The following is a 24,144-nucleotide window of genomic DNA, read 5'->3' on the forward strand; positions in this document are numbered from 1 at the left end:
ATGGCCAGAAGCCGTGACTTATAAACAAATAGACGATCCAATAGCATTGTGAGACTGAACAATAGGACCCAATGACTATGTAAATGTGGTAAAAAATAAAATAAAATATAACAGATTGTTTTTTAGGATGGTTAAAGGTAACGTTGTCATTTTACAACAAGGGGTGTTACAGGGTTAAATCAATGAACTTACACAATATTGTTATTTATGGACATTTACTGTCAATAAGCTTTGTTGCCTGAAAGTAAAGAAAATGAAGAGATTTGGGGGGAGCAGGAAAATCCCCAAAATGTGCTCCAGTTTTTCCCTTTTCCTATCATATCTGTGTCAGACTTTGAACACACTGTGCTCAATTCCAATAGAATATTATTGTTATCCATGCATTTTCAAATGTACTGTATCACAACAAAACGCTGGTTCTGCTTGGTGATCTTTGTTCAGTGGACCAGTCATCATCATCTTCCACTTTCACTTCCCTCAAACCAAAGGAGGTTTTTGTACGAGCGCCTCACAACCTTGCATCACTGTGGTGGAGTTTCGGCGAAGGGACCAAACTGGTCATCGGCTGTGAGTACCAGATGTGTCCTTGTTTTTCACTCTGTGTGACGAAAGCAGGATTTTATTGTGTGGAATTTGGAATTAGAATGTGATGTCAATCTAGGAGCAGCTAACAATATGAGAGTCTGGTTGTCATGGTGACTATCATGTGATTGTTGTCTATTTCATGTCACCATGTGATTTCTTTCTGACATAATTATCAAACATTTCAACACGTCAGGCAAAAAGAAGTAGGAAGAAGCCCAGCTTATTTCATCCTTCTCCTTCTGTGTGCTACTAATAGCTTTTGTAACAATAGAAAGATGGATTATGTAAAGAAGGGAGATAAAGGAAGGAGGAAAAAAAGTGTAAAAATATTCAAATAAATCTTAAAGATAAGATAAAATAACTAAAATAAATATAAAATAAAATAATTAATGATTTATGAATATTTGTGTTTGCAAGTCAGCGAGTGCCACATACTGAAAAATTAAAGGATGCTTTTTTTATACTTTTTAATCTAAAAAAAAGATTAATCTAATGCAGGGGTGTCAAACGTAAGGTTTTATCCGGCCCGCGGGATGAGTTTGCTAAGTATAAAAATGAGCTGAAATTTTTGAATGAAAGAAACTGCTGTTCTAAATGTGTCCACTTGATGTCGCAATAGCAAGATTTGTAGATGATACTACATATGTAAAAAATAAAAATAAACCACAAGATGTTAGTGCACCAGTTGAGGAAAATGATCAAACTACATAAACAAAATCTTGTAATTTCATTTTTGGTATTATTTTTTCATCTTGATAGATTGAAAATGAAAACCAATGAGTTGACTGATGAACATTATCACATCATTTATTCAGAAAGTATAAATAACAACAAATAAAGATAGAATACTATTAACCGCAACATGTAAGTGTAAAAACAAAACAAAAAAACATTATGATTTGTACGTTTCCAGAATGTGCTTATTCTATTTTTAAACAAAGAAAATAATCTGAAGTTGTCTTTATTTATTTATTTTTTTTACTTTTTTTTTTTACCAGTTCGGCCCACTTGAGAGTAGATTTTTCTCCATGTGGCCCCCGATCTAAAATGAGTTTGACACCCCTGCTCTAATCCAATATGCTAATAAATTATATTTTTATTAGTGCTGTCAAAATTATTATTATTTGAATAAGATTATTCTCACTTTTAAATTTGGATTATTGGTGATTAATCACAGTAAAATACTCCCTTGTGTAATTAAAATAAACTATAAAAATGGAGTCCAAAATTTCAACACAAATGCAGTTTTAATGTCAGAATGTCAAACAGGAACATTTTTTTGACATTTTTGACTTAAACGCACCTCATTTATTTACACAAAACTTTCTGAGAGTTTTATTTGAAGTTTATTTGGAAGATAAATGTGGCAGTCGGAGTCTCCTCACTCATCTTTGCACTAGCAGGAGGTGTTGTCATGTTGATTGACAGCTTTAAAGTGTGACATATTAAATCTCTCCTCCCCCTCCCCCCTCCTAGCGGGTGAGGTGCGGCCCCCCACGCTGACCATCTTCCCCCCCTCCAAAGAGCAGCTGCAGACTGGCAGTGCCACGGCGGTGTGCGTGGCCAGCGGAGGCTCGCCTCAGGCCTGGACCCTGGGCTGGAAGGTGGGGGGCAGCAGCAGCACCTCGGGGGTGTCACACAGCTCGGACGAGGCCACCGGCGACGGCCGCTACAGCTGGACCAGCACCCTGAGCCTCCCCGCCGACCGCTGGAGCACGGCCGGCTCGGTGAGCTGCGAGGCCACCATGCAGGGTCAGAACCCCGTGACCCAAACCCTGATGGACCCGGGCCGCTGCTCAGAGTAGAAGCTGAGACGCCCATTCTTCTTTTTATTGCTTCCTGTTTCTTACTGCTTGATGCCGGAGAACTTGGCGCAGAACCTCAACATTTAAGCATTGTTCAATAAAATGTCCACGGTCATGATGAGTCAGCGCCTTTTTCTCTCAGGACCTCAAATGGACCCACTCACACCTCACTATGACCATTAGAAGCACATTCAACTACACTTTGTTTTTACATTCACAATATTTCATCTGAGCTTTTATTTGGAACTGACATGACCTGTGAAGCACATCTCAAAGTGCTGTGACAATGCTTATAAAAATGTATAAAAAATTAATAAATGAGTAAATTAAAAATAATCCATTTAAAGAAAAAATTTTGATTTCCAAAAACAAATTGACAACAATTTTAATGAACGATAAGTTGTTGTTTTTTAGAATTGTATTAACAAATGGTCATGAAAATTAAATAGAGAAAAAAATAAACTATTAATCAAATAAATGGTCATAAAAATGTTTTTAAAAAATTAATGAGTAAATTAAAAATAATACATGTAAAGAAAAACTTTAGATTTGCAAAAACAAACTAACAACTATTTTAATGAATGATATTTTTTTCGAATTGTATTAACAAATGATCAAGAAAATTAAATTGAGAAAAAAAATAAAATAAAGCAATTAATGAAATAAAATGGTGATAAAAATGTATTAAAAATTATGGAAATGTTTAAAATATCAAATTAAAAGTCATAGAAGCCAAAAGGGGGTTAAGGTCATTTCAACTTAATGCTAAAAATTAAAAAAATAAATAAAGGCATAATGTTTAAAAGACAAAATAAATCTACTATCATTTCTTTGACAAATGTCATTTATGTCACTAATTCAATTCTTAAAGTGAAACTCATATCCTCATGAGAGCCAGCGTCCTCTGCAGTGGACGTTTGTTTTCCCCCCAAAATGTGTAACTGTGACAAAAGCAATAGAGCGCAAGCAAATGTCCACTGCAGAGGACGCTGGCTCCCAATAGAATATTCCATAGATTCACTTCACATAGAGTGACATTTATTCATCATTTTGAAGATCATACAAACAAATTCAGTCCTTGACAAAGTGTGAAACATGGTTAAATATTTCAATGACTGGTTGACTATGGAGGTTCATTTGTGTCTTTATTACCAAGTGTGGACTGATTTTTTCTCATAAAATTATGATGTGAATTTCATTTTTTTTTTTAAATGTGAGAGCAAATCTGTGTGTTTAAAAATTGAATTTGTTTAAATTCTGTGTTTAAAAACACTTCCTGCTCCCTGGAAGTTTATTGTAGATCATAAATCATGCATCTCACCTGGACAGAAGAAGTCTGAGGAAGTATTCCGACAAGTTGGTACACTTTGTCAGCCATTTAGGACCCAAAAGTGGCGAGGATGACACGAAAAGACGCTTGCTTGTTGTAATGTGTTATACAAATAAACATAGATAGATTGATTGATTGATTGATTGATTGATTGATTGATTGATTGATTGATTGATTGATTGATTGATTGATTGATTGAAAATAAATAATGAAATTAAACAAGATGAAAGTTTAATTGAATTGTCAGGTAAAAAAAAAATAAGTTCACAAAATTCAAACCAAAAAATTCAATTACCGGTACATACATTTTTAGTGTCAGAAAGAAGGTTTCATAATAAAGACAAACAAACCTCCTTAGTTCATGCTTTAATCAACAAATCAAGTGCAAAAAAATTAATTTAAGTCTTTAATTGATCTTTATTGCCTGAAAGTAATGAATGTAGAGAGTTTTGGGGGGGAGCAGGAAAATCCCCAAAATGTGCTCCAGTTTTTCCCTTTTCCTATCATATCTGTGTCAGACTTTGAACACACTGTGCTCAATTCAAATAGAATATTATTGTTATCCATGCATTTTCAAATGTACTGTATCACAACAAAACAGGACAAATGCTGAAGCACATTCATATTTCTGGATTGGGACTTCAAACTATAGTTTAAATTATAGTTAATAATTCCTTTTTATCAATCATGTGTGGCCCTAAACAACCACAAAGAGCATTGGTCTTCACCAAGGGGTTCGCGGAGGCTGGGAGGGTCCTAACATTTTTGGCAAAAATAGACTATTTTATAGATATACACTTTTCATAAATAATTGTACATATTTATAATTTTCACAAATGTGAATGTATTTAAATACATATTAGCAATAATTATCCATCTATCCATTTTCCACCCCTTGTCCCTTTAGGGGTCGCGGGGGGCTGGAGCCTATCCTAGCCAATAATCAGTCTCATGTATTAATTAATCCATGTGTTCTGTGTTCTGGAGTTAATTTATGTAAAGTTTAGGAGTAAGAGCTACAGCTACTTTAAGGACCAATTTAATATAAAACCCAATTTTATGCAAGATGTGTTAGTTGGGGGTCCTCACTCCATCTTTATTTCAGTTTGGGGGTCCTTGGCTTGGAAAACTTTGGCATAAAGTGTTTACGGGACGGGCCGGCCCTGAGTGTTAGTGTGACTTCTTCTTCCCTCATTTCAACTTTTTCTTACAAGCCAATCAACTTGTTCAGATTGACGCTGGTTCTGCTTGGTGATCTTTGTTCAGTGGACCAGTCATCATCATCTTCCACTTTCACTTCCCTCAAACCAAAGGAGGTTTTTGTACAGCTCTCAATCACCGTGTATACCTTCCACCTCCAAAATAGGCAAGACAGTAGTAATTAGCGACATCTTCTGCCTGAACACCACTGATAGTCAGAGTGTAGTCAGAGCCAGATTGTGTGCCACTGAATCGAGATGGTGTTCCAGAAGAAAGTTCGGATGCAAGGTAGATCAGAAGTTTAGGAACCTGTCCAGGTTTCACTTGGTACCAACTGAGACCATAAATATTTGAACTCCCTTTGGCGCTGATGGTCACCGTCCCACCAAGACCGACATACTTGATTTTGTCCGTCTGGGTCAACAAATCCTGGGCGGAAGATCCTGAAAGGAGACGGCGATGATTACATCAACACTTTCCCTTTAGGGACGACTCAAAAGAGTCTTTGTCTCACCTTGAATCAGCAGAGCCGACTGGACGAGCAGAAGCACTGGTGCAGGCCACATCTTGATGCACTTTTCCAGCCCAGTGCGAGGAAAGAGTCCAGATTTATCAAGACGTGGCGGTGCGGCCAAGCGGAGCGCTCATGCAAATGAGCTCCGAGCGCACCTGTCTTTGTGAAAGTGAGAGGGAGGCGTGGGCAGGACCACTTCCTGTCCATGTTTGTGTTGCACATCTGCCTCAGACCCCTTCACTGACGCTCCACTTTCACCACAACTCCTCCAACTTGCTTTATGGAAAGTGTTCTATGATTCTTGGTCTTTTTACCTATGAGGGCTAAACTTCACCTTCATATCGCTTTCTAACTATTTTGTTTAATGTCCATGATTAGGCCTGAATACATTGAAGTCATACACTACCGTTCAAAAGTTTGGGGTCACCCAAACAATTTTGTGTAATAGCCTTCATTTCTAAGAACAAGAATAGACTGTCGAGTTTCAGATGAAAGTTCTATTTTTCTGGCCATTTTGAGCATTTAATTGACCCCACAAATGTGATGCTCCAGAAACTCAATCTGCTCAAAGGAAGGTCAGTTTTGTAGCTTCTGTAACGAGCTAAACTGTTTTCAGATGTGTGAACATGATTGCACAAGGGTTTTCTAATCATCAAGTAGCCTTCTGAGCCAATGAGCAAACACATTGTACCATTAGAACACTGGAGTGATAGTTGCTGGAAATGGGCCTCTATACACCTATGTAGATATTGCACCAAAAACCAGACATTTGCAGCTAGAATAGTCATTTACCACATTAGCAATGTATAGAGTGTATTTCTTTAAAGTTAAGACTAGTTTAAAGTTATCTTCATTGAAAAGTACAGTGCTTTTCCTTCAAAAATAAGGACATTTCAATGTGACCCCAAACTTTTGAACGGTAGTATATTTCTTTTTTTTTTTTTGTCCTGTCCAGCTTCTCAGGCAAATCATATAGTTGATGTAGATGCCCATATCGGCTGTTCAGATTTACTTTACAATTTATTTGTGCCTTATTGTGCCTTATTTGTGTTTGACTTTATTAAATGTATTTATATTATCATTTGGTGCAGCCGGGCCAGAGCAGGAGGGGATAGAAAGAGAAAAAAAGGAAGACAGAGGGGGAAATTGTGGGGACAAGAGGGGTATTAGACAGAGAGACAAAAACAACAACAGCAAACACAACAATAACAAAAACAACAACAACAATAGAGCAACATCAGCAAATACGACATGTACAAATATGATGGTAAAAGTGACAGCAAAAAAGCAGTTAGCGAAATAAATAATAATACAGAAATGACAATGAGCAATATTACACTACAAATGGAGCAATATGAATACCAATAGAAATAGCGCTATTGATAATAAACAATACCAATAATTTACCTCTATTTTCAACAATACAGTTGTTCAAATGCAACAATACATATACATAATGATAACTAGAGATAAAAAAGAATGCAGAAAAATGGAGGGGAAGAAAGAAAAGCAACATATATTAACCTTGTAGATTGTTATAGTAACTATAGGTTAAGCTTTGTCAGTGTGCCATGTGTTACCCAGTTTACCCTAGGGCAACAACATTAATACATGTTTGATGGAACACGATTATGTGCATTAGTGTATGTATGTATATGTACTTGTATATGTACAGTATGTGTATATCTGTGTTTGTACAGGGAATGTATATGTACAGTATGTGTATATGTATATTTGTACAGGGAATGTGCATGTGGATGTACAAACTTTAAGTATGTAGATATGTACTGTGATTGTGTATGTATGTGGGAGCGTAGGTACCTATGTATGTGTGTATGTATGTATGTATGTATGTGAGTATATGTGTATTTGTATGTACAACATATTTGACTCCCAGTGTGTGTGGGAGCCAGAGTACGGCCCCAGCCACCCATAGAGCCCAACCCACAAACAGTAGGTGTGGCGCCCAGGGAACCAGGGGCCACCGGCCCCACGCAGACAGGCCGGCCAACGACAGGCACCCCAGAGCCCGGCCCACCGTGCCACCCGTAAGAGCCAGCAGCAGGCCGCAGACAGACGCGTCCGGCAGAGGACAAGGCACGGGAGAAGCAGGGTACAGCCAGCCCTCAAGCCAGCGAGAGACCACACCCCACACGGGCAGAAAGGCGGGATGCCCCGCCCGGGGGGCCCAGAGACTCCCCGCAACCAGATGGGAAAACCTCCCCCGCCCCACCAGCAACCGGGCCCCCACGAGCCCACCCCCGACCCCTGGAGAGCATGGCGTGGCCCGCCCCAGGTCACCCCACCCAAGTCGGCCGCCGCAGGACTGCCCAGCACGGGGCCACGGGAACCACCCACCCCACCCGCAGGGACCCCAACAATGGAGATGGCACAACCAGCAACCGCCCTGTTGAAATCCCCCCCTGAGGGAGAGGGGGAAAAAAAAATAAAAATAATAAAATACATATTAAAAAAAAAAAGATTAAAAAATAAATAAATAAATAATAATAATAATAATATGAATAAATAAATAAATAATAATAATAATAATAATAATAATAATAATAATTATGTATTAAAAAAATAATTAAAAGAAGATCACAGACATGCTGACACACAAGGTCACTACCCCAGCAGCTGGCCGACTTGCAGCACCTCGGAATGCCATGCAGTACCAAGCTACCACAATAGACGCGGGGACTAGACCCAGCAGGCCCCAACCAAGACGGGCACCCGGAAGGGATGGACGATGGGACCCAGGAGCTCCAGACACGCAGCCCGGATGCAGTAGCCTGAGGCACCGACCCCCGCCTGACAAGCAGGCCCAGAGTGTACCCCCAGAAATATACATGTATATATACATACATACATATACACATACATATACACACATATATATATATACACATACATATACATACACATACACACACATGCATATATACACACAATTACATGCCTACATCCATCCATCCACATGCACACACACACACACACACACACACACACACACACACACACACACTCACACTCACACTCATATATATATATATATATATATATATATATATATATATATATATATATATATATATATATATATATATATATATATATATATATATATATATATATATATATATATATATATATATATATATATATATATATATAACAACAATTTCCATACACACGGGACAGCGATGAAGTCCCGGCACCCACTGCCCACTGAGAACCAGCCGATCCCCTTTCCCAAGCCCCACAGGTCCGGCCGCCCACCCCCGTCACCGAGGGACAACTCCCGACAAGCCCCGCCCCAGACGGATGTATCGTTTTCTAACTATTTTGTTTAATGTCCATGATCAGGCCTGAATACATTGGAGTCATATTTCATGTACTACAAACCATACATAAACATGTTTTGTAAATAAGTCATCCATATTAATTTTAGTAAAAACAACAAAAAAAAACAGTTTAAGTAAGAGAATAAGTCTGTGGAGTCACTTGGGAGTCATCAAACTCACTATTGCCACGTCGGCCTGGGATTGTGTACATATTTAAATGAATAATAATAATGTGAATAATGATTTATTTAGATTTTATTGGCACTTTTTTGTAAAGAAAACAACAACAATATAACTTAAAAAACAATGTCAAACAATATAGGTGGGTATAAGGATATTTTAGGAAATCTTTAGCCCCCCTAAAAGGTCTAATCATGCCATTGGTTTCGACCGCTTGATGAAAGTCAATATTGACCTAAATTAAGTTTTTACATGTGTTTTTAAAAACAAACTATTTTCAACCAAATGAAGACAAGAATGAGCTTTTTAGTGCATGTTAACATACTGAGTGTGTATTTGTTGTCCTAACAGTGATCCGGCTGCAACTGTGACATCTACCCACCAGCAAAATTAAAAAGGTAAAAAAAATAAAAAAATGCTGATACAGAAGCGATGCATTGATATCGGACCTCCGATAGCATTGCACCAAGACTGCTTGGTGATCTTTGTTCAGTGGACCAGTCATCATCATCTTCCACTTTCACTTCCCTCAAACCAAAGGAGGTTTTTGTACGAGCGCCTCACAACCTTGCATCACTGTGGTGGAGTTTCGGCGAAGGGACCAAACTGGTCATCGGCTGTGAGTACCAGATGTGTCCTTGTTTTTCACTCTGTGTGACAAAAGCAGGATTTTATTGTGTGGAATTTGGAATTAGAATGTGATGTCAATCTAGGAGCAGCTAACAATATGAGAGTCTGGTTGTCATGGTGACTATCATGTGATTGTTGTCTATTTCATGTCACCATGTGATTTCTTTCTGACATAATTATCAAACATTTCAACACGTCAGGCGAAAAGAAGTAGGAAGAAGCCCAGCTTATTTCATCCTTCTCCTTCTGTGTGCTACTAATAGCTTTTGTAACAATAGAAAGGTGGATTATGTAAAGGAGGGAGATAAAGGAAGGAGGGAAAAAAGTGTAAAAATATTCAAATAAATCTTAAAGATAAAATAAAATAACTAAAATAAATATACAATAAAATAATTAATAATTTATGAATATTTGTGTTTGCAAGTCAGTGAGTGCCACATACTGAAAAATTAAAGGAGGTTGTTTTTTTTTAATACTTTTTAATACAAAAAATGATGAATCTAATGCAGGGGTGTCAAATGTAAGGTTTTATTTGGCCCGAGGGACGAGTTTGCTAAGTATAAAAATGTGCAGACATTTTTGAATGAAAGAAACTGCTGTTCTAAATGTGTCCACAAAATGTCTCAATAGCAAGATTTGTAGTGATGCTACTTATGTAAAAAAAAAATAAACCACAAGATGTTAGTGCACCAGTTGAGTAAAATGATCAAACTACATAAACAAAATCTTGTAGTTTGATTTTGATATTATTTTTTCATCTTGATAGATTGAAAATTAACACCAACGAGTTGACTGATGAACATTATCACAAAATTTATTCAGAAAGTATAAATAACAACAAATAAAGATAGAATACAATTAAGCGCAACATGTAAGTGTAAAAAAAAATGCAACAACATTAGGATTTGTACATTTCCAGAATGTGCTTGTTCTGTTTTTAAACAAAGAAAATAATCTGAAATTGTCTTTATTTAATTTTTTGTTTTTTTTTGTTTTACCAGTCCGGCCCACTTGGGAGTAGATTTTTCTCCATGTGGCCCCCGATCTAAAATGAGTTTGGCACCCCTGCTCTAATCCAATATGCTAATAAATTATGTTTTTATTAGTGTTGTCAAAATGATTATTATTTAAATAAGATTATTCTCACTTTTAAATTTGGATTATTGGTGATTAATCACAGTAAAATACTCGCTTGCGTAATTCAAATAAACTATTAAAAAAGAGTCCAAAATTTCAACACAAATGCAGTTTTAATGTCAGAATGTCAAACAGGAACATTTTTTGACATTTTTGACTTAAACGCACCTCATTTATTTACACCAAACTTTCTGAGAGTTTTATTTGAAGTTTATTTGGAAGATAAATGTGGCAGTCGGAGTCTCCTCACTCATCTTTGCACTAGCAGGAGGTGTTGTCATGTTGATTGACAGCTTTAAAGTGTGACATATTCTCTCTCTCCTCCCCCTCCCCCCTCCTAGCGGGTGAGGTGCGGCCCCCCACGCTGACCATCTTCCCCCCCTCCAAAGAGCAGCTGCAGACTGGCAGTGCCACGGCGGTGTGCGTGGCCAGCGGAGGCTCGCCTCAGGCCTGGACCCTGGGCTGGAAGGTGGGGGGCAGCAGCAGCACCTCGGGGGTGTCACACAGCTCGGACGAGGCCACCGGCGACGGCCGCTACAGCTGGACCAGCACCCTGAGCCTCCCCGCCGACCGCTGGAGCACGGCCGGCTCGGTGAGCTGCGAGGCCACCATGCAGGGTCAGAACCCCGTGACCCAAACCCTGATGGACCCGGGCCGCTGCTCAGAGTAGAAGCTGAGACGCCCATTCTTCTTTTTATTGCTTCCTGTTTCTTACTGCTTGATGCCGGAGAACTTGGCGCAGAACCTCAACATTTAAGCATTGTTCAATAAAATGTCCACGGTCATGATGAGTCAGCGCCTTTTTCTCTCAGGACCTCAAATGGACCCACTCACACCTCACTATGACCATTAGAAGCACATTCAACTACACTTTGTTTTTACATTCACAATATTTCATCTTAGCTTTTATTTGGAACTGACTTGACCTGTGAAGCACATCTCAAAGTGCTGTGACAATGCTCATAAAAATGTATAAAAAAATAAATAGATGAGTAAATTAAAAATAATACATTTAAAGAACAACTTTCGATTTGCAAAAACAAATGAACAACAATTTTAATGAACGATAAGCTATTTTTTTTTAGAATTGTATTAACAAATGGTCATGAAAATTAAATAGAGAAAAAAAACTATTAATGAAATAAAATGGTCATAAAAATGTATAAAAAAAATAATAAATGAGTAAATAAAAAATAATAAATGTAAAGAAAAACTTTAGATTTGCAAAAACAATTTAACAACTATTTTAATGAATTATATTTATTTTTAGAATTGTATCAACAAATGGTCATAAAAATTAAATTGGGAAAAAAAAATAAAGCAATTAGTTAAATAGAATGGTGATAAAAATGTATTAAAAAATATGAAAATGTTTAAAATATCAAATTAAAAGTCATAGAAGCCAAAAGGGGGTTAAGGTAATTTCAACTTAATGCTAAATAAAAAATAAAAAATGCATAATGTTTAAAAGACAAAATAAATCTACTATCGTTTATTTGACAAATGTCATTTATGTCAGTAATTCATTTCCTAAAGTGAAACTCATATCCTCATGAGAGCCAGCGTCCTCTGCAGTGGACGTTTGTTTTCCCCAAAATGTGTAACGGTGACAAAAGAAATAGAGCGCAAGCAAATGTCCACTGCAGAGGACGCTGGCTCTCAATAGAATATTCCATAGATTCACTTCACATAGAGTGACATTTATTCATCATTTTGAAGATCATACAAACAAATTCAGTCCTTGACAAAATGTGAAACATGGTTAAATATTTCAATGACTGGTTGACTATGGAGGTTCATTTGTGTCTTTATTACCAAGTGTGGACTGATTTTTTCCCATAAAATTATGATGTGAATTTTATTTTAAAAACGTGTGAGCAAATCTGTGTGTTTAAACATTTAATTTGTTAAAATTCAGTATTTAAAAACTTCCTGCTCCCTGGAAGTTTATTGTAGATCATAAATCATGCATCTCACCTGGACAGAAGAAGTCTGAGGAGGTACTCCGACAAGTTGGTACACTCTGACAGCCATTTAGGACCCAAAAGTGGCGAGGGTGACACGAAAAGACGCTAGCTTGTTGTAATGTGTTATACAAATAAACATAGATGGATTGATTGATTGATTGGTTGATTTAAAATAGATAATGAAATTAAATGAAATTAAAGTTTAATTGAATAGTCAGGTAAAAAAAAAAAAAGTTCACGAAATTCAAACAAAAAAATTCGGTTACATAAAAAAGAAGGTTTCATAATAAAGACAAACAAACCTCCTTAGTTCATGCTCTAATCAACAAATCAAGTCCAAAAAACTTAATTTAAGTCTTTGATTGATCTTTATTGTCTGAAAGTAAAGAAAATAAAGAGTTTTTTTGGAGCGAGCAGGACAATCCCCAAAATGTGCTCCAGTTTTTCCCTTTTCCTATCATATCTGTGTCAGACTTTGAACACACTGTGCTCAATTCAAATAGAATATTATTGTTATCCATGCATTTTCAAATGTACTGTATCACAACAAAACAGGACAAATGCTGAAGCACATTCATATTTCTGGATTGGGACTTCAAACTATAGTTTAAATTATAGTTATTATTTCATTTTTTATCAATCATGTGTGGCCCTAAACAACCACAAAGAGCATTGGTCTTCACCAAGGGGTTCGCGGAGGCTGGGAGGGTCGTAACATTTTTGGCAAAAATAGACTATTTTATAGTTATACACTTTTCATAAATAATTGTACATATTTATAATTTTCACAAATGTGAATGTATTTAAATACATATTAGCAATAATCATCCATCTATCCATTTTCTACCCCTTGTCCCTCTAGGGGTTGTGGGGGGCTGGAGCCTATCCTAGCCAATAATCAGTTTCATGTATTAATTAATCCATGTGTTCTGTGTTCTGGAGTTAATTTATGTAAAGTTTAGGAGTAAGAGCTACAGCTACTTTAAGGACCAATTTAATATAAAACCCAATCTATGCAAGATGTGTTAGTTGGGGGTCCTCACTCCATCTTTATTTCAGTTTGGGGGTCCTTGGCTTGGAAAACTTTGGCATAAAGTGTTTACGGGACGGGCCGGCCCTGAGTGTTAGTGTGACTTCTTCTTCCCTCATTTCAACTTTTTCTTACAAGCCAATCAACTTGTTCAGATTGACGCTGGTTCTGCTTGGTGATCTTTGTTCAGTGGACCAGTCATCATCATCTTCCACTTTCACTTCCCTCAAACCAAAGGAGGTTTTTGTACAGCTCTCAATCACCGTGTATACCTTCCACCTCCAAAATGGGCAAAAAAGTAGTAATCAGCGACATCTTCTGCCTGAACACCACTGATAGTCAGAGTGTAGTCAGAGCCAGATCGTGTGCCACTGAATCGAGATGGTGTTCCAGTAAAGCGATTTGATGGACCGTAGATCAGAAGTTTAGGAACCTGTCCAGGTTTCACTTGGTACCAACTGAGATCAGCACCAGTGTGTGAGTTCCCTTTGGCGCTGATGGTCACCGTCCCCCCAAGACTGACATACTTGATTTTGTCTGTCTGGATCTGAGAATCCTGGGCGGAAGATCCTGAAAGGAGACGGCGATGATTACATCAACACTTTCCCTTTAGGGACGACTCAAAAGAGTCTTTGTCTCACCTTGAATCAGCAGAGCCGACTGGACGAGCAGAAGCACTGGTGCAGGCCACATCTTGATGCACTTTTCCAGCCCAGTGCGTGGAAAGAGTCCAGATTTATCAAGACGTGGCGGTGCGGCCAAGCGGAGCGCTCATGCAAATGAGCTCCGAGCGCACCTGTCTTTATGAAAGTGAGAGGGAGGCGTGGGCAGGACCACTTCCTGTCCATGTTTGTGTTGCACATCTGCCTCAGACCCCTTCACTGACGCTCCACTTTCACCACAACTCCTCCAAATTTCATGTACTACGAACCGTACATGGACATGTTTTGTAAATAAGTCATTCATTAAAGTTAAGTCATTAAAAGAATAATGATAATGTGACTAATGATTTATTTTGATTTTATTGGCACTTTTTTTTGTAAAGAAGACAACAACAATATAACTTAAAAAACAATGTCAAACACTATAGCTGGTTTTAAGGATATTTTAGGAAATTTTTAGCCCCCCTAAAAGGTCTAATCATGCCATTGGTTCGATCGCTTGATGTAAATCATTATTGACCTAAATAAGGTATTTACATGTGTTTTTTAAAAACAAACTATTTTCAACCAAATGAAGACAAGAATGAGCTTTTTAGTGCATGTTAACATACTGAGTGTGTATTTGTTGTCCTAACAGTGATCCGGCTGCAACTGTGACGTCTCCCCACCAGAGGGCGCCTGCCAGCCAAAATAAAAATGCCGATACAGAAGTGATGCAGTGATATCGGGCCTCCGATAGCATTGCACCAAGACTGTGTCTGGACTTCGGACTAATGATAGCATGCTAATATAAGAGATGTTAGTGTAACAGAGGTAATTTATGATCTCAATTGCTTACTGTCTTACTACTCTTCTTATTTTAATGTCATTTTATTTTAATGTCATCGTATCTAATGTATTACATTTACACATTATGCAATGTGACTCTTTATTTTGCAAATGTTATTATTCTAAGTTTAGTACTGTAATTTCCTATTTTTTTATGGTCACTGAACGTCACATGACCCAGCAGACTTCCAGGCTGAGGCCCGTATGTGTAGTCAGTCTTCTGTCTTCCATGTAAGTTGTGCTCTCTGGCGCCCGTCAATTAGCTTTCAGCTAACTTATTAGCAGGTTAGCTGTGTTGCTGAAGGCTTAAAGGAGACACATTTATGTTAAGTTTTGTTTTGTTTTATTTCTGTGCAGGTTTGAAATGTATAGGGAAGGCTGATTGGAGACTCATTATGACTGTTTTTACCAGAATAGACCATGTTTGAGCCGGAAGAAAGACTGGGTGTCGTCTTTTGGGGAAAAACACAAAGCAAAGGAGTATGTGGGCTCTGTACCGAGGATGTCGTTGTGGCTTGTACAGCCCTTTGAGACACTTGTTTTTTAGGGCTATATAAATAAACATTGATTGATTGATTGATTGATACTACATCGCTACATTAGCATACCTCCTAGATGGCACCGAGTATCAAATATAATGATTTGTAGGTTCCAATTAACTCAAAATTAGCGAAGGAGGCTAGCCAAAAATGTTAGCATACTAACACTGGCATGCTAATATAAAATATGTTAGCATTTAGTTGGGACGGCGTGGCGAAGTTGGTAGAGTGACTGTGTCAGCAATCGGAGTGTTGCTGGTTACTGGGGTTCAATCCCCACCTTCTACCATCCTAGTCACGTCCGTTGTGTCCTTGGGCAAGACACTTCACCCTTGCTCCTGATGGCTGCTGGTTAGTGCCTTGCATGGCAGCTCCCGCCATCAGTGTGTGAATGTGTGTGTGAATGGGTGAATGTGGAAATACTGTCAAAGCGCTTTGAGTACCTTGAAGGTAGAAAAGCGCTATACAAGTATAACCCATTTATCATTTATTTAGCATACTTCCACGATGGCGCCAAGTATCAAAAATCATGATATTTAGGTTAAAACATCAAATTAGGTAAAAAGCTACCCTAAAACGTTAGCATGCCTATGTTAGCATGCTACGCTAACTTTCAAGATGGTGCCAAGAATGCTAACGTTAGCATGCTAATACTTAGCATGTGTCATATACCAAGTTATGTGACACTGGGGTAAACGGTTGCAAAACGTAGGCATTTGAAAAAAAAAATCAGTTACATAAATTCTGTGTGAAATAAATGCTTTTGTAATAAAGACACAAATTAACCTCCTTAGTTCATGCTCTATTCAACAAATGAAGTGCAAAACCTTAATTTATGTCTTTAACTGATTTTTTAGTTTGAATTGTACTCTTTAACCCTGTAAGATCCAAATAAGTCTATAACAAGATCTGATAGCTCAGTTACAGCTCTTTTTATTACCAAATATGTGATATATGTGTTTTATGTTGCACGATTGCACCAAGAAAAATTCCTAGTTTGTGAACCCGTTCTCAAACAATGGCAATAAAACTATTCTGATTCTGATATAGAAAAACCTAAAAAAATAAAATATTTGAGCTTTCAGATGCTGTTGTAGGAGGCATTTAATGCAGAAATTAAAGAGTTAAAAAAAAAAAGTTTATGTATGTTTTTAGGGAAATGTTGTAATATTGCAACATTGGCCTTTGATGGGAGCAGAATTTCTGTATTTGTACTCACGTTGTCTGAACAATTCAGAACAACTAAGGGTTCATTTGCAGGGTTGATTGCTTACTTATCCCCATAACGGTACATAACATTAATAATAATCACACATTAGTCATATTTTTATGATTTAATGTATTAAAAATATAAAAAATATTAAACAAGATACAACTCTTAAAGGCCTATTGAAACCCACTACTACCGACCCAGTCTGATAGTTTATATATCAATGATGAAATCTTAACATTGCAACACATGCCAATACGGCCGGGTTAACTTATAAAGTGCAATTTTAAATTTCCCGCTAAACTTCCGGTTGAAACCGTCTATGTATGATAACGTATGCGCGTGACGTCAATCGTTGAAACGGAAGTATTCGGACACATTGTATCCAATACAAAAAGCTCTGTTTTCATCTCAAAATTCCACAGTATTCTGGACATCTGTGTTGGTGAATCTTTTGCAATTTGTTTAATGAACAAAGAAGACTGCAAATAAGAAAGTTGAAGGTGGGATCGGTGTATTAGCGGCTGGCAGAAGCAACACAACCAGGAGGACTTTGACTTGGATAGCAGATGCGCTATCCGACGCTAGCCGCCGACCGCACGGATGATCGGGTGAAGTCCTTCGTCGCACCGTCGATCGCTGGAACGCAGGTGAGCACGGGTGTTGATGAGCAGATGAGGGCTGGCTGGCGTAGGTGGATAGCAAATGTTTTTAGCATAGCTCTGTGAGGTCCCGTTGCTAAGTTACCTTCAATGGCGTCGTTAGCAACAGCATTGTTAAGCTTCGCCAGGCTGGAAAGCATTAACCGTGTATTTATATGTCCATGGTTTAATAGTATTGTTGATCTTCTGTTTATCCTTCCAGTCAGGGGCTTATTTCTTTTGTTTATATCTGCAGTTAAGCACGATGCTATCACGTTAGCTCCGTAGCTAAAGTGCTTCGCCGATGTATTGTCGTGGAGATAAAAGTCACTGTAAATGTCCATTTCGCATTCTTGACTCTCATTTTCAAGAGGATATAGTATCCGAGGTGGTTTAAAATACAAATCCGTGATCCACAATAGAAAAAGGAGAGAGTGTGGAATCCAATGAGCCAGCTTGTACCTAAGTTACGGTCAGAGCGAAAAAATATGCGTCCTGCACTGCACTCTAGTCCTTCACTCTCACGTTCCTCATCCACGAATCTTTCATCCTCGCTCAAATTAATGGGGTAATCTTCGCTTTCTCGGTCCGAATCGCTCTCGCTGCTGGTGTAAACAATGGGGGAATGTGAGGAGCCTTTCAACCTGTGACGTCACGATACTTCCGGTACAGGCAAGGCTTTTTTTTTATCAGCGACCAAAAGTTGCGAACTTTATCGTCGATGTTCTCTACTAAATCCTTTCAGCAAAAATATGGCAATGTCGCGAAATGATCAAGTATGACACATAGAATGGATCTGCTATCCCCGTTTGAATAAAAAAATTCATTTCAGTAGGCCTTTAAAAAACGCCTTTTCCCCCTCTTTTTTTCTTTTCATGACATTGGTCATGAAGACTTTCATTGGTGGTGAAAGTCCCAAAAACAGCCCCTGTCGTCTGTAAAGCAAAGGCGAACATCACACTTTCTGCATTGTGTGTTGGTGTATCCTTTATTGCAGTGTCTGCAGCGTCCTCTCCCTGTCTTCCTTGGGAAATGGGCAACTAGATCCTTGCGTACATCCAATGGGAGGTGTGCACGTCTCTTGGATGGCCTCTTCTGAGCATTCAGAGGGCTTCCTGATGTCACCGCCTGTGTTGCTGGGCTCCCTTTGCCTGAAGATGGCCGTCCTCTCTTTGGAGTTTGAAGTGTTGCGTTTACCAGGATGAGAGAGGATGCTAGCTGTGCCTGAAACTGTCTCCTGTTCATTGTCACTTTGCTGGACACCTTGAGCACTTTACAGGATGATGGTGTGCCAGAAGATGTACATGTACCAGCGACGGGATTTGATGGGGAACTTGTATTTGGCTGTAAATGAGTCCAACAAACCCACACCTCCCATGTACTTGTTGTAGGCACCAACAATGTAAGGTCTCTCAACTTCAATGTAGGTTCTGTTGGCTTTGTCCCAGCGTTGAATCTTCTGCACAGGTTCAGGTCCAGCAAAGGATGACACAAGTCACAAGTCAAAGAGGAAAACATGCATACTCCCACTTACATCCACACCCCACATTCAGGAACATTCCTTTCCCCACAACTGAATTGTCTGTTGATATCCTCTTTGTGGACAAAGTCATGGAATTTTAGGTCAGGCTGATCAAATTAACTACATTTTTTAGAGATTCAACTTTTAAATCAGTCAAATTTGACCAGGACACAACACCAAGGTAGAATGTATACTATCCATGTATAAAGACAATACTTCAGGCAGTGGTGTAGTGGAGGGAATACAACCTGTTGGAGCCCACTGCAACAAGCACATGACTACCACATTCACCCAGTGATGTATCATTGCAACAATTATAAAACAAGCTCTGATGAATCTAGTCCAATGAAACAAATAGATGTTGTTCGAAGGAAACCTTGAGAGGTTGTGTGACTTAATGGCCAGAACCCGTGACTTATAAACAAATAGACGATCCAATAGCAATGTGAGACTGAACAATAGCACCCAATGACTATGCAAATGTGGTAAAAAATAAAATAAAATATAACAGATTGTTTTTTAGGATGGTTAAAGGTAACGTTGTCATTTTACAACAAGGGGTGTTACAGGGTTGAATGAATGAACTTACACAATATTGTTATTTATGGACATTTACTGTCAATAAGCTTTGTTGCCTGAAAATAAAGAAAATGAAGAGATTTGGGGGGAGCAGGAAAATCCCCAAAATGTGCTCCAGTTTTTCCCTTTTCCTATCATATCTGTGTCAGACTTTGAACACACTGTGCTCAATTCCAATAGAATATTATTGTTATCCATGCATTTTCAAATGTACTGTATCACAACAAAACGCTGGTTCTGCTTGGTGATCTTTGTTCAGTGGACCAGTCATCATCATCTTCCACTTTCACTTCCCTCAAACCAAAGGAGGTTTTTGTACGAGCGCCTCACAACCTTGCATCACTGTGGTGGAGTTTCGGCGAAGGGACCAAACTGGTCATCGGCTGTGAGTACCAGATGTGTCCTTGTTTTTCACTCTGTGTGACAAAAGCAGGATTTTATTGTGTGGAATTTGGAATTAGAATGTGATGTCAATCTAGGAGCAGCTAACAATATGAGAGTCTGGTTGTCATGGTGACTATCATGTGATTGTTGTCTATTTCATGTCACCATGTGATTTCTTTCTGACATAATTATCAAACATTTCAACACGTCAGGCGAAAAGAAGTAGGAAGAAGCCCAGCTTATTTCATCCTTCTCCTTCTGTGTGCTACTAATAGCTTTTGTAACAATAGAAAGATGGATTATGTAAAAAAGGGCGACAAAGGAAGGAGAAAAAAAGTGTAAAAATATTCAAATGAATCTTAAAGATAAGATAAAATGACTAAAATAAATATAAAATAAAATAATTAATGATTTATGAATATTTGTGTTTGCAAGTCAGCGAGTGCCACATACTGAAAAATCAAAGGATGCTTTTTTTTATACTTTTTAATCTAAAAATAGATTAATCTAATGCAGGGGTGTCAAACGTAAGGTTTTATTCGGCCCGCGGGATGAGTTTGCTAAGTATAAAAATGAGCTGAAATTTTTGAATGGAAGAAACTGCTGTTCTAAATGTGTCCACTAGATGTCGCAATAGCAAGATTTGTAGATGATGTTACATATTTAAAACAAAACAAATAAAAACACATGATGTTAGTGCACCAGTTGAGGAAAATGACCAAACTACATGAATAAAATCTTGTAATTTAAATTTTGATATCATTTTTTCATCTTGATAGATTAAAAATTAACACCAATGAGTTGACTGATGAACATTATCACATCATTTATTCAGAAAGTATGAATAAAAACAAATAAAGATAGAATACTATTAACCGCAACATGTAAGTGTAAAAAAAAATGCAACAATATTATGATTTGTACATTTCTATTTTCAAACAAAGAAAATAATCTGAAGTTGTCTTTATTTATGTATTCCATCCATCCATTTTCTACCGCTTATTCCCTTTTTTTTTTTTTTTTTTTTTTACCAGTCCGGCCAATTTGGGGGTAGATTTTTCTCCATTTGGCCCCCGAACTAAAATGAGTTTGGCCCCCCTGCTGTAATCCAATATGCTAATAAATTATATTTTTATTAGTGCTGTCAAAATGATTATTATTTAAATAAAATCATTCTCACTTTTAAATTTGGATTATTCGTGATTAATCACAGTAAAATACTCGCTTGCGTAGTTAAAATAAACTATTAAAAATGTGTCCAAAATTTCAACACAAATGTAGTTTTAATGTCAGAATGTCAAACAGGAAAAAATGTTGACAATTTTTACTTAAACGCACCTCATTTATTTACACCAAACTTTCTGAAAGTTTTATTTGAAGTTTATTTGGAAGATAAATGTGGCAGTCGGAGTCTCCTCACTCATCTTTGCACTAGCAGGAGGTGTTGTCATGTTGATTGACAGCTTTAAAGTGTGACATATTAAATCTCTCCTCCCCCTCCCCCCTCCTAGCGGGTGAGGTGCGGCCCCCCACGCTGACCATCTTCCCCCCCTCCAAAGAGCAGCTGCAGACTGGCAGTGCCACGGCGGTGTGCGTGGCCAGCGGAGGCTCGCCTCAGGCCTGGACCCTGGGCTGGAAGGTGGGGGGCAGCAGCAGCACCTCGGGGGTGTCACACAGCTCGGACGAGGCCACCGGCGACGGCCGCTACAGCTGGACCAGCACCCTGAGCCTCCCCGCCGACCGCTGGAGCACGGCCGGCTCGGTGAGCTGCGAGGCCACCATGCAGGGTCAGAACCCCGTGACCCAAACCCTGATGGACCCGGGCCGCTGCTCAGAGTAGAAGCTGAGACGCCCATTCTTCTTTTTATTGCTTCCTGTTTCTTACTGCTTGATGCCGGAGAACTTGGCGCAGAACCTCAACATTTAAGCATTGTTCAATAAAATGTCCACGGTCATGATGAGTCAGCGCCTTTTTCTCTCAGGACCTCAAATGGACCCACTCACACCTCACTATGACCATTAGAAGCACATTCAACTACACTTTGTTTTTACATTCACAATATTTCATCTTAGCTTTTATTTGGAACTGACTTGACCTGTGAAGCACATCTCAAAGTGCTGTGACAATGCTCATAAAATGTATTCAAAAATAAATAAATGAGTAAATTAAAAATAATACATTTAAAGAAGAACTTTAGATTTGCAAAAACAAATTGACAAGAATTTTAATGAACAATAAGCAATTTTTTTTAGAATTGTATTAACAAATGGTCATGAAAATTAAGTAGAGAAAAAAAAAATATTAATGAAATAAAATGGTCATAAAAATGTATTAAAAAAATAATAAATGAGTAAATTAAAAATAATAAATGTAAAGAAAAACTTTAGATTTGCAAAAACAAACTAACAACTATTTTAATGAATGATATTTTTTTAGAATTGTATTAACAAATTATCCACAAAAAAAAAGTATAAAAAATTATGAAAATGTTTAAAATATCAAATTAAAAGTCAGAGAAGCCAAAAGGGGGTTAAGGTACCGGTAATTTCAACTTAATGATAAAAATGAAAAAAATAATAATAATAAAATGCATAATGTTTAAAAGACAAAATAAATCTACTACCATTTATTTGACAAATGTCATTTATGTCAGTAATTCATTTCCTAAAGTGAAACTCATATCCTCATGAGAGCCAGCGTCCTCTGCAGTGGACGTTTGTTTCCCCCCCAAAATGTGTAACTGTGACAAAAGAAATAGAGCGGAAGCAAATGTCCACTGCAGAGGACGCTGGCTCACAATAGAATATTCCATAATTTCACTTCACAAAAAGTTTTGAATTGCAAAAACAAATTAAAAGCAATTTCAATTAACAATAAGTTATTATTTTTTTAGAATTGGATTAACAAATGGTCATAAAAATTAAATGGAGAAAAAAAATTAAACAATTAATTAAATAAAATGGTCATAAAAATGTAATCAAAAATTCTGAAAATGTTTAAAATATCAAATTAAAACACATAGAAGCCAAAAGGGGTTTTTCTTTTTAAAAGACTAAATAAATCTATAATTTCTTTTACAAATATCATGTCAGTAATTCAATTCCTAAAGTGAAACTCATATCCTCATGAGAGCCAGCGTCCTCTGCAGTGGACGTTTGTTTTCCCCCCAAAATGTGTAACTGTGACAAAAGAACCTTGGGCCTATTCTATTTTCACTTTACATGCTCTCGTTAGGTTTTATCATCTCCAAACACAAAGTTCACTTCCACTTTCATGCTGATGATGTGCAGCTCTACTTGCTAAGTGACAGAAATGCACCAGATTCCCTCCATAGCCGTCTTGATGACTTTAAACAATGGCCGTCGCAGAACTTTCTGCATTTAAATGGGAGCAAAACAGAGTACATTGTTTTTACCCCGACAAAGGTGAAGCCATTTCTGCAGAGGGGGGACTTTGAAAAAAACATTCATGCTTTCCTCAGCTCAAGACTGGACTAACTCAGTCACTCCACAAGTTCCAGTTGGTACAAAATGCAGCTGCTCACCTCCTCCCCAACGCTCCAAAACGTGCTCGCATCACCCCAGATCTCTTTTTCCTCTCCATTGGTCCATTTAAATAAATAAATGAGTAAATTAAAAATAATAATTGTAAAGGAATAGTTTTGAATTGCAAAGACAAATTAAGAACAATTTTAATGAACGATAAAGTCTTTCTTTTTAGAATTGTATTAACAAATGCTCATGAAAATTAAATAGAGAAAAAAAGCAAAAAAACAATTCATTAAATAAAATGGTGATAAAAATTTATTAAAAATTATGAAAATGTTTAAAACATCAAATTAAAAGTCAATGCAGCCAAAAGGGGGTTCAAGTTATTTCAACTGAATGCTAAACATGAAAGAAAAATGCATAATGTTTAAAAGACAAAATAAATCTACTATCATTTCTTTGACAAATGTCATTTATGTCACTAATTCAATTCCTAAAGTGAAACTCATATCCTCATGAGAGCCAGCGTCCTCTACAGTGGACGTTTGTTTTCCCCCTAAAATGTGTA

The 24,144-nt window shown here is 37.7% G+C and overlaps 4 gene segments (V, D, J or C); 2 read left to right on the plus strand and 2 right to left on the minus strand.

The window, feature by feature from the left end:
• Nucleotides 1-2,390, plus strand: LOC133645026 (Ig kappa-b4 chain C region-like). The segment is given in 3 exon segments: nucleotides 1-13; nucleotides 442-567; nucleotides 2,062-2,390. Coding segments are annotated over 3 exon segments (468 nt in total).
• A 2,537-nt stretch (nucleotides 2,391-4,927) lies between these two features.
• LOC133645031 (Ig kappa chain V region K-25-like) lies at nucleotides 4,928-5,486 on the minus strand. The segment is given in 3 exon segments: nucleotides 4,928-5,021; nucleotides 5,069-5,363; nucleotides 5,435-5,486. Coding segments are annotated over 3 exon segments (441 nt in total).
• Nucleotides 5,487-5,566: 80 nt separating this feature from the next.
• LOC133645037 (Ig kappa-b4 chain C region-like) lies at nucleotides 5,567-11,395 on the plus strand. The segment is given in 3 exon segments: nucleotides 5,567-5,603; nucleotides 9,452-9,577; nucleotides 11,067-11,395. Coding segments are annotated over 3 exon segments (492 nt in total).
• Nucleotides 11,396-13,853: 2,458 nt separating this feature from the next.
• On the minus strand, nucleotides 13,854-14,415 carry LOC133645043 (Ig kappa chain V region 3547-like). The segment is given in 3 exon segments: nucleotides 13,854-13,947; nucleotides 13,995-14,292; nucleotides 14,364-14,415. Coding segments are annotated over 3 exon segments (444 nt in total).
• Between the last annotated feature and the right edge of the window lie 9,729 nt (nucleotides 14,416-24,144).

The sequence above is a fragment of the Entelurus aequoreus genome, linkage group LG03 (genome assembly GCF_033978785.1).
Source record: "Entelurus aequoreus isolate RoL-2023_Sb linkage group LG03, RoL_Eaeq_v1.1, whole genome shotgun sequence".
Lineage (NCBI taxonomy): Eukaryota > Metazoa > Chordata > Actinopteri > Syngnathiformes > Syngnathidae > Entelurus > Entelurus aequoreus.